Source organism: Myotis daubentonii, chromosome 1 (genome assembly GCF_963259705.1).
Source record: "Myotis daubentonii chromosome 1, mMyoDau2.1, whole genome shotgun sequence".
In the NCBI taxonomy this organism is placed as follows: domain Eukaryota; kingdom Metazoa; phylum Chordata; class Mammalia; order Chiroptera; family Vespertilionidae; genus Myotis; species Myotis daubentonii.
Window position 1 is genome coordinate 209,973,023 of NC_081840.1, and position 11,299 is coordinate 209,984,321.

The 11,299-nt window shown below is 41.6% G+C and overlaps 1 protein-coding gene across 2 annotated transcripts; it reads left to right on the forward strand.

The window, feature by feature from the left end:
- Nucleotides 1–3,556: 3,556 nt before the first annotated feature.
- Nucleotides 3,557–10,764, forward strand: TLR1 (toll like receptor 1). Of its 2 annotated transcripts, none has more exons than XM_059673352.1 (3): nt 3,557–3,613; nt 5,451–5,563; nt 8,129–10,764. In XM_059673352.1, the coding sequence occupies exon 3, from the start codon at nt 8,177–8,179 to the stop codon at nt 10,565–10,567; it is 2,391 nt and encodes a 796-aa protein (XP_059529335.1). In that variant the 5' UTR covers nt 3,557–3,613; nt 5,451–5,563; nt 8,129–8,176; the 3' UTR covers nt 10,568–10,764. The 2 variants fall into 2 exon arrangements, with proteins under 2 accessions (XP_059529335.1, XP_059529344.1); XM_059673361.1 differs by having other exon boundaries at nt 5,451–5,548; nt 8,110–10,764.
- The last annotated feature ends 535 nt before the right edge of the window (nt 10,765–11,299 follow it).

The window sequence follows — 11,299 nt, forward strand, 5'->3', positions numbered from 1 at the left end:
AAGTCCACTTAATGAAACATAGCCTAAGGAAATAATTTTTCACACACATTCTAAGGAAATACATGGACATGTTGCTTTTTTCAGTGATTATAATAACAAAAATTGAGAACAACCTAAATACCCAACAACACAAGATTGTACCTTGCTCATTGTTAAAATACTTAAAAAATACCTTATAGATAAAATGGAATATTTATTCAGCTAGTAATAAAAGTTGTAGATGAATATTTACTGACATGAAAGGATATTTATGATGTTTTATAGATTAAGAAAAGCAGATTGCAAAACAGTATATATGGTATAATGCTGTGTGTGTGTGTGTGTGTGTGTGTGTGTATGTGTAAATTGGTACAAACTCTCTGATCAGCAATTTGGCAGGAAGCGAAAAGAGCCTAGCCTACATGGAGAAGTCTGTATGGTTGCTACAAAAATGATATTGATATCTCGATATGGTGAGGTTATTATTGATTTGACACTTTTTACTTCTAATTTATTTATATTTTCTGATTTTTCCTCAGTAAACACATTACTTGGATAATAAAAAATTAAAATAACTAAAAAGTATGTCTGGGAAGAAAACATGCATATGTTTCTTTGACCTTGATATGGTTATGAACTTTCTAAACTTAAAAGCAATGTAGCAGTGGTCTGCTGGAGCTGGTTTGTATAGATTTGTGAGTTGTCAGTTGTCAAATATTCAAGGATTTTGCAAGCAAGCCAGTTGGTAGCTAGAAATCAGCTTCAGTGGAAATATATACATGGCAGATATCGGTATGTGCTACAAATCAGGCTTTCTCTTTTGTAACCTGGTTTACCAGCATACAACTAAATAGTAGTATTAGAAAAAAAAAGTCAATTTTTTTTTCTTGTTTATATCAAAATGCATGCATTTATTGGTTTAAAAGATCATGAAATGAAAAAGAAGATGATGGGAGATATTTGCACAAAGTTTGACAGAGGGTTCATGTCAGTGACATAAAAGAGAACATATGATTGAACAGTAAAAACATAACCCTGGTAGAGAAATAGGCAAATAATGTCAACAGGTAATTCACTAAAGGATACAAATTGCCAATAAACTTGAAAAACTATCCAAGAAATCCTATCTAATAAAAGAGAAACATGGTAATTGGCATACTACCGCTACCCTTCCCATTGGCTAATCAGCGAGATATGCAAATTAACTGCCAGCCAAGATGGCGGCCGGCAGCCAGGCAGCTTGAATCTAACATGAGGCTTGCTTGCTTCAGTGACGGAGGACTCCACCGTTCCCCGCCTGCTGCTGCAGGCCTCTGAGCCGCAACTCTAAGCAACTATGTAACAAATATAGAAGCTAAACAAAACCCCAGAAACCTGCTTTAGTCTGCTGGGCTTCAGCCAGCAGGATCGCAACATTGTAAGCAAAGGCCAGAAACCTACTTTCAGCAGCGGAGGCCTAAGAGCTGGAGCCAAGCCTCAAAGCTAAAGCTGGCCCAGAATAAAAAAAAAAAAGAAGAAGAAAAAAAGGAGCGGTTGGGAGATTCAGTGACCCCCAGCCTGAAAACAGCCCTCAGCCCCTCACCCAGACTGGCCAGCACCCCAGTGGGGACCCCCACCGTGAAGGGTGTGTGACCGGCTGCAAACAGCCATCATCCCCTCACCCAGGCTGGCCAGGCACCCCAGTGGGGACCCCCACCCTGATCCAGGACACCCTTCAGGGCAAACCAGCCGGCACCCACCCGTGCACCAGGCCTCTACCCTATATAGTAAAAGGGTAATATGCCTCCCAGCACCGGGATCAGCGGAGCTGCGAGGCCTCCCGGCACCAGGATCAGCATGACAGGGGGCAGCGCCCAAACCCCCTGATGGCCCTGCGGCTCTGTGTGTGACAGGGGAGGGGCCACAACCTCCCTATCCACCCTGCTCTGTTCGTGACAGGGGAAGGCGCCCCAACCCCCTGATCAGCCCTGCTCTGTGCCTGATAGGGGGGAGCTCCTTAACCCCCTGATCGCCCTGCGGCTGTGTGTGTGACAGGGTGCGGCGCCCCCCCCCAACCCCTCGCCCTCCCCCCCCCGTCACAGGCCCTGCTCTGTATGTGACAGGGTAGAGCCATAACCGCCCCATCGGCCCTGCCCTGAGTGTGACAGTGGCAGCGCCCCAACCCCCTGATCGGCCCTGCTCTGTGGGTGATAGAAGGCAGCGCCCCAACCCCCTGATGGGCCCTGCTCTGTGCGTGACAGGGTACAGAGCCCCAACCCCCCTGATGGGCCCTGCTCTGTGCGTGACAGGGGGTGGCGCCACAACCTCCCCATCGACCCTGCCTTGAGTGTGACAGGGGACGGTCCCCCAACCCCCCAATCGGCCCTACCCTGAGCGTGACTGAGGGTGGCATCACAACCTCCCTATCTGCCCTGCTCTGTGCATGACAGGGGGCGGCGCCCCAACTCCCCAATCAGTCCTGCTCTGAGCCCGACCAGGGGCTGCACCTAGGGATTGGGCCTGCCCTCTGCCACCCGGGAGCAGGCCTAAGCCAGCAGGTCGTTATCTCCCGAGGGGTCCCAGACTGCTAGAGGGCACAGGCCGGGCTGAGGGACCCCCCTCCCCGCCGAGTGCACAAATTTTTGTGCACCGGGCCTCTAGTTTATAATAAATGAAAACTAAACAATAAGGAGATATCACCTTTCATCTATGAAATCGACCAATCCCAAGGTTCTTAGTTTAGGGAAGTTGGCCTTGCTCATTGTGGTAGAAAAGGTGATTACAGCAAAGAATTGTGCCCAGTTTGTGACTGGACATAATGCAATACTAGGATGAAGGCAAGTTCAGAGAAATCCAGCTAACATTTCTTAGCTTTAGTTGACCATTTTTGCTCTGTTATTTTGTTTTTACTTTAAAGACAAGAATGGAGCTATCAGATTGGATCCTTGAGTGTGCTGACAACAACCCAAAGCAAGGGTTTATAACATTATTTGAGAAAAGAGATTGTTAGATATCATGTTTTTCACATGGAAATTTTTAAAAATCACCTTTTGAAGAAAGTTTGAACATATCAATGGAAAAGAATTTGATCACTAGATTCTCTGAAAACCAATTTGTCAAAAAAGACACAATTAGCACTCATTTTATATTAGCCCATGAATGTTCTTTCCCTTTATGAATGAGTTTAAGCAAAACTTTGACCTTGACTCCTACCTCTTTCCACTTTCTTTTAATAGTGGACCAATCAGAAGGCAAGGAGAAAAGCAAAGCACCCGAAATACACCCAGACTAGCATTCCCACCCCCACCTGCTGGCTACAAAGATAAGTATTTTGGATTCAGCCAATAATGATCTGTGGATTATTAACGCCACCTCCTTCATTTTAATGGTGAGTTGATTGTAGTGAAATAGAGCCACAAAGATGTGATTCTATTTTAATACTGGTCTATCAATTAACCCACAGTCCATATTCCACGTGTGAATAGGAGAAAATGCGTTTACACTTACTGTGTAATGTAATTTCAATGTGATTCAATAGATGGCACAACAGAGCTCTGCCTCCAACATTAAATCCGGTGACCAGTGAACTAAATATTTGAGGAAGTACTTGAATTTCCTTCAGAGTGACAACAAGATAGACGGGCAGATTGCTTTGGTAAGTGATACATTTTCTTTTAATTCTATAAAATAAAATAATGACATAACCAGTTATGGAACACCAAAATCTCAGGCTCTATGATGAAGTCCTGGGTGTTTACCTAAGTGCGTTATTTCTGATATGTACTTACTGTGGTTTGAACGAGCATTTGTTATTCAGGTCCTTATCCTAAGTCAGAGAAAGGGTTTTTGTATGTATGTATGTATGTTTGCTTTTTCTTGAATAAGATCTCAGCTCAAGCATGATTTGCTTGCCAAAGATATATTTGAGTTGGAAGATGAGGGTTTGGGTCACACACATTTTCTCATGATTTTCTTACGGAGCTGCTAGCTGTGGACTTCAGGTGACCCTGCTCTTTATCCCGTCCCTCTCCACCCACCTCTTGCAATGAGAATGCTGAGGAAAATGGGACGGAGAGGAAGTGCTCCTGGAGGCAGTGCTGCCGTACTGTATTTTCGTTTGTTCTCTGGGCTGTTCCCACAAGCTATTCTTTTCTAGTTACTCCGACCACAGAAGCTGTTCCGCGGTGCTCCTCGTCAGGTGGAATTGTATGTTTCAAAAATGTTTCCCAGGCTTCACCCAATTTGATCAAAAGAGGTGAAAGTGAAAAAAGCCAAAGTTCACAATACCACATAGGAAACAAAGCAGAAGAGCCTTTGAACTGGCTCTGACTCTTTTAACCTGTGGTTAATGCCTTGTTGGCCTGGTGCAGAGAAGACTGACTCAGTATTTGCGAACTAAACTCAGTGGGCTGAACGGTGGGGGTATCATCTGTTAAGACAAGTCAACGTCCTGATTTGATGCCCCCAAAGTCTCCAAACAAAGGCAATTCAAATGTACTGTTGCATCATCGTATAGTGGGAGGCTAAACTTACCATAATCACGTAAGTTGACATAGATAGATCTTACTTTTATACTTTCAAATTGAAGCATCCTTTTACTAATCAACTTAGCAAGTAACTATTCTATTTGGTAGTAAACTAGTTTTGGGGTTCTAATATATAGGAGATTCAGTGCTGGTTATTAGGACTTTGATTAAAAAATATTGATTTTTCACTGATTTAGCTAGTTTGGTATATAAAATAGAAAGATCCTGTAAGTACCTAAGACTCAGTTGCTCATCTGTACAATACTTTGCCTCTTTAATTACAGGAATAAAGATGGTTTCACCAACTGAGTACTTCAAATTAGTGATTATAATTGGAAAGGCAAAATGGAAGTTGGGCAAATAGAAGATAGCGGAGTCAATTAATTTTGCTAGATATAAAGCTGAAGCCATGCTCTCATTAAATGCTTGGGGATAGACAGTCATATAAATGTAAATCTTTATGGTGATGACTGTTGTTAATGAAATGAGGACACCTCTGGTCTTGCTCGTGGTGGGTCCACTGCGCACGGAGCCCTCCTGTCCATGCATGGGGTTCTGCCTCTGACCCTCATCTCTCGGTCACTTTCTGTATATCATGCCCGACTGTATTCATCACTGCTTCTTTGAGCTGTGGAGTTGGCCAGAAGGTAGAAAGATCCCAGATTTGAATTCAGGCTTGAGAATAAGTAAGGACCCCACTTGAGCCTTAAACCCAAACCACTTGTACTTCGACTTACTTTTACCAGATGGCTCTGTTTTGAAATATCAGGCACTGGCCCAGGCAATATCAAGTATCATTTTGGTGCTCATTTAAGTACTTCTTTTCATGTGAGTAGCTCTTTCAGGAAGCTGGGAGGAAGAATGGGGAAATTTCTGGGACTTTCAGACAAATATAACCAACACCATAAAAATTCCATGTTTACTTTTAACATGCATTTTAATGTGTGTGTCCCCTTCCTTGCACAGAGTCTCCGTGAGTAGTGATGGAGGGGATGGTACCATGCCTTCTCCTATATTAGGAGAAATCAGGATAACACGGGATCATTGAGCACCTCTACAAAAAGGTAAGTCCAAGCAATGTTTCAAAACCAGATGCATCTGCACATCTAGCTTGGGGAGCGTTTGCAATGCAGGATTATACCTGGGACTTGATACAAACTTTGGTGCTCATGGGGGATGGTACCAAAACCATTGGATGCTTAAGTCTCCTATATAAAACTAGAGGCCCAGTGCATGAATTCCTGCATGGGTGGGGTCTGGCCGGCCTGCCCCAATCGGGGTGGGAGGGCCAATCAGGGGTGGAGCTGGCCGGGGAGAGGGGCCGTGGATGGTCACACTCCTGGTCAAACTCTCGGTTGAGGGGACAATTTGCATATTAGCCTTTTATTATATAGGATGGTGCAGTATTTGCATATAACCTAAGCACATCCTTTCATATACTTTAAATCATCTCTAAATTACTTTTAATACCTAAAACAGTGTTAATGCTATGTAAATAGTTGTTATATTGTTGAGGGAATAATGACAGGAAAATAAGTCTGTACACGTTCAGTAGAGATGCAACCATCTTAGACCAAGAACATAGTACATATCAGCAATAATATAACATTTTTTTTTTTTAGAAAATTTTGGTCTGTGATTGGTTGAATCGATGAATGCAGAATACAAGGATTCAGGGGGTCAACTGTGCCCACTGGGAGATATGAGAGGATATATAAAGAGGAATTTGGTGCTTTGTTGATACTGATGACTTCCTTGTCTAAGGATTTTGAATAAGATCCTTGCAAGATCTGTGTAGCCATGTAGCATCAGCTCAAAATGTGGGTGAGAGGTGTATTACTCTCTCGGGTTCATCTCAACACAGCTCCCTCTGTCTCATGTGCCATTGGAATGGTGGTTACAAAATAATCTGAGCTATAGTGGGTTGATAACTAATGCAATAATCATAACCTAGAACAAAACACGTCATAGGAATAAATACACACTGGATGAATGAATGTAAGAGGAGGAAACTTCTCCCATCCTCAAAACCTTTCTCCGCTCACTGCCCCCTCATCACTCTCATAATAGAACCCCAACTCCTGGCAATGATCTACACACTGTGCAACCTTGGCCCTGAGTCCTCTCATCCTGCTCACTCCATGCTAACATTGACGTCCTCACCATGCCTCAGACAAGTCAGTCTCACTTCCATCTCAGGACCCTTCCACTTGCCTTCTTCTTCTCCAGAAATGCTTTCCACCCAGCTCTTCCCATAGATTACTCATTCACTTCATTCTCCTCCCCCCCTCCTCCACCCCTCCCCATCATGCACCAGAGCTGTCTGCCTATTCTCTATCTGAGTCTGTCTGAATTTTGCTTGGTAGTAAAGTTTGTTCATTAAATTCCACATATGAGTAAAATCATATAGTACTTGTCTTTCTCTAACTGATGTATTTCACTTTGCATAATGTTCTCCAGGGACATCCATGGCTGCTACAAAGAGTAAAATGTTCTTCCTTCTTATGCCTGCCATTACTCTTGATTAATTACCCTGTTTTATTTTTCTATATAGCACTTATTACTACATGAAATTATATTTAGCATTTAGTTGTTTATTTTCTGTCTCCCCACTAGATAATAAGCTCCTTGATAATTGGAATTTTTCCTTGTTCACTGCTTTATCTCCAGTTCCTAAAAGATGGCCAATAGGTTGTCAATAAATACTGATTGAGTAAATAAATGGCTTCTCTGAAAGGCTGTTTATTATGATCTAATTACCTTCTGAGTAAGACCAAAGATAGGCACCAAGCCATGAGTAAATTTAAAAAGGTAATATAAAAGGGGTCTGAATTCAACCACATGGGAAGAAAACGCTTAAGAAATCCATCGGAAAATATATGGCAAAGGTAGAAAGTACACCAGCTGTGTACACCTAGCTCAACTTCTAAATAATCTTGGTAGGGTTAGGGTCAGACGACTTTGTGAATATCTAAAACCATCTGTATTAGTTTCCTGTGGCTGCTGTAACAAATTACCATAAATTTCGTAGCTTCAAACAACAAAAATTTATTTTCTCAGGGTTCTGGAGACCAGAAGTCCAAAATCAAGGTGTCAGCAGGACTGTACTTTCTCTAGGGCCTCTTCCAGCTTCTGATAGCTATCATCATTCATTGACTTGTGGCTGTTTCACTCCATCTCTGCCTCTGTCTTCATATGGCCTTCTCCAATGTGTCTCTGTTATTTGCTCTTCTGTCCCTGTCAAATACCCCTCTGCCTTTCTCTTATAAGGACACTTGTCATTGATTTAAGGACCCTCTGGATATTCTAGTATGATCTCAAGATCCTTAATTGTCCCTGCAAAGACCATTCCCCGCCTCCCCCCCCTCCCAATAAGATAACATTCATAGTTTCTGGAGATTATGTCATGGTTCGGAGGTGGACATATCTATTGGGAGGGGGCACCTTTCAAGCCATTACACCATAGAGGCAGGATAATTATGTATTGATATGTGTATTTCCCTGGTTTTAAGTTATATGACTCCAAAAAAGGTAGCCTACATGTTACGAGTCTCTAGTAAAAAAATGTTTAATATCAACCATGCCCAATTTAATGCAATCATTTAATGTGGATTTTTTTTTCTAGGATCTGTATCTATATCAAGATGCTCTGAAGAATAGCAACTATCCTCAGGAACATCTAGCGCTACAAAATGACTAAAACTAATTCTACCATCTTCCATTTTGTCATCATCTTCATGTTAATACTTGAGATCAAAATCCAGTTATCCGAGGAAAGTGAATTTTTAGTTGACAGATCAAAGGGAGGTCTCACCCATGTTCCTAAAGACTTATCCTTGAAAACAACAATCTTAGATCTATCACAAAATGATATATCTGAGCTTCAGGCTTCTGACATCCTATTACTATCCAAGCTGAGGGTCTTGAGAATTTCTCATAATAGAATCCAGTATCTTGACATGAGCGTTTTCAAATTTAACCAGGAACTGGAGTATTTGGATTTGTCCCACAACGAGTTGGAGAAGATTTCTTGCCACCATACTGTGAACCTCAAGCACTTAGACCTCTCATTTAATGCATTTGATGCCCTGCCCATTTGCAAAGAGTTTGGCAACATGTCTCAACTAGAATTTCTGGGTTTGAGTGCCACACAGCTACAAAAGTCTAGTGTGCTACCAATTGCTCATTTGCATATCAATAAGGTTTTACTAGTCTTAGGAGACCTTTATGGGGAAAAAGAAGACCCCGAGAGCCTTCAAGACCTTAACACAGAGAGTCTGCACATTGTTTTCCCCGCAGGAAAGGAATCCCACTTTGCTTTGGATGTGTCAGTCAGCACGGCAGTAAGTCTGGAACTGTCTAATATCAAATGTGTGCTAGATGATAATGGACATTCTTATTTCCTAAGTGTTCTGTCAAAACTTCAAAATAATTCAAGGATATCAAATCTTACTTTAAACAACATTGAAACAACCTGGCATTCTTTCATTACAATGTTCCAGTTGGTTTGGCATACAAGCATAGAGTATTTCTCAATTTCAAATGTGAAACTACAAGGTCGCCTTCAGGTCAGAGATTTTGATTATTCTGACACCTCACTGAAGGCCTTGTCTATACACCAAGTTGTCAGTGAGATGTTTAGTTTGCCACAGAGTTACATCTATAAAATCTTTTCAAATATGAACATCCAGAATTTCACAGTGTCTGGTACACATATGGTCCACATGGTTTGCCCATCCCAAATGAGCCCATTTCTGCATTTGGATTTTTCCAATAATCTCTTAACAGACATGGTTTTTAACAATTGTGGAACCTTGACTAGGTTGGAGACACTTAGTTTACAAATGAATCAATTAAAAAAATTTGCAAATATAGTTCATATGACCAAGGAGATGAAGTCTCTACAACAATTAGACATTAGCCAGAATTCTCTAAGCTATGATGAAAATGAAGAATATTGCTCTTGGACTATAAGTTTATTAAGTTTAAATATGTCTTCAAATATACTCACTGACTCTGTTTTCAGATGTTTACCTCCCAGGCTCAGGGTTCTTGATCTTCACAGTAATAGAATAACAAGTATCCCTGAAAATCTCATTCATCTGGAAGCTTTACAAGAACTCAATGTTGCTTCCAATTCTTTAGCCCACCTTCCTGGATGTGATTCCTTCAGCAGCCTCTCTGTACTGATCATTGACTATAATTCAATTTCCCACCCATCAGCTCATTTCTTCCAGAGCTGCCAGAAGATTAGGTCCATAAATGCAGGAAACAATCCATTCCAATGTACATGTGAGCTCAGAGAATTTATCCGAAGTATAGGCCAAGTTTCCAGTGAAGTGGTAGAGGGTTGGCCTGACTCTTATAAGTGTGACTATCCAGAAAGCTATAAGGGAACCCTACTAAAGGACTTTCATGTGTCTCCATTATCCTGCAACACAGCTCTGCTGATTGCCACCATTGGGGTCACTGGGCTGGTGTTGGCTGTCGCCGTGACTGTCCTCTGTGTCTATTTCGATCTGCCCTGGTATCTCAGGATGGTGTGTCAGTGGACCCAGACCCGACACAGGGCCAGGAACACACCTTTACACAAACTCCAAAGAACTCTTCAGTTCCATGCCTTTATTTCATATAGTGGACACGATTCTGCCTGGGTGAAGAATGAATTACTACCAAACCTAGAAAAAGAAGATATACGGATTTGTCTGCATGAGAGAAACTTTGTTCCTGGCAAGAGCATTGTGGAAAATATCATAAACTGCATTGAGAAAAGTTACAAGTCCATCTTTGTTTTGTCTCCCAACTTTGTTCAGAGCGAGTGGTGCCATTATGAACTCTACTTTGCCCACCACAATCTCTTTCATGAAGGATCTAATAACTTAATCCTGATCTTGCTGGAATCCATTCCAATGTATTCTATTCCTAGCAGCTATCACAAACTCAAAACTCTCATGGCACAGCGAACTTACTTGGAATGGCCGAAGGAGAAGAGCAAACATGGACTTTTTTGGGCGAACCTAAGAGCATCCATTCGAATTAAGTTGATGTACCAAGCAAAAGAAATAGATCACACATACATCTAAATATGTTCCCCCTTTCACTTGCTGCTTTTGGAAGTTCCAACAATGCCTTTATTTTGCATCAACACAAACCTAAACATAATTTTGAATTTATAAAATAAACAAAAATGTGTACTTTCAGGCCCCTGTTCACCATTTATTCATGGTAATAAAAATGAATGAAATGATATAATTTTGATATAAAGTCAATTTCTAACATATGAGGGATTTACTTGTTTTTTTTTCTACAACGGAATTCATTGAATTTATCATGTAATTAAAAGAAGCACCTATTTAAAGAACTTCAATGATATATGTTCCTGTGTGCTGGGGTTAATGTTAGAGAACTCCATGCCTTTTACCAGTACACCTGTACCTGGGTTGGTATAGCTGTTGGTGCGTTTTTCACTTCCACTTAGCGTTTTCTTCTATGTGTTGAAAGCTGCATATTAGTAATGCTGGAGACTCTGCCTGATGGGCTTTCTTGCTGGCCATGAGAACACACTTAGTCCACAAAATGGGCAATTCAGAAGTGATGGAGGTTGTCCTTGGAAGCAGCCCTTAATCAATGCTTAATCAATGTCAGAGGAAGAATTGGCAGGTAAGTACAATTTTCTCGCCCATTTGGGGGGATAAATCTGGGAGTGTCCTTTACACTCTCCCTGAGTTCCCCAGTGACATAGAATTCTGATCTTCCATGGGAGAAAACTTGGTAAAGCATTCCTTATTGGGTTACCTTTTATTCTTGTCTCATTC

What these genes read in the sequence shown, in the direction of transcription:
- TLR1 (XM_059673352.1), top strand. Translation starts at nt 8,177, where the DNA reads ATGACTAAAACTAATTCTACCATCTTCCATTTTGTCATCATCTTCATG.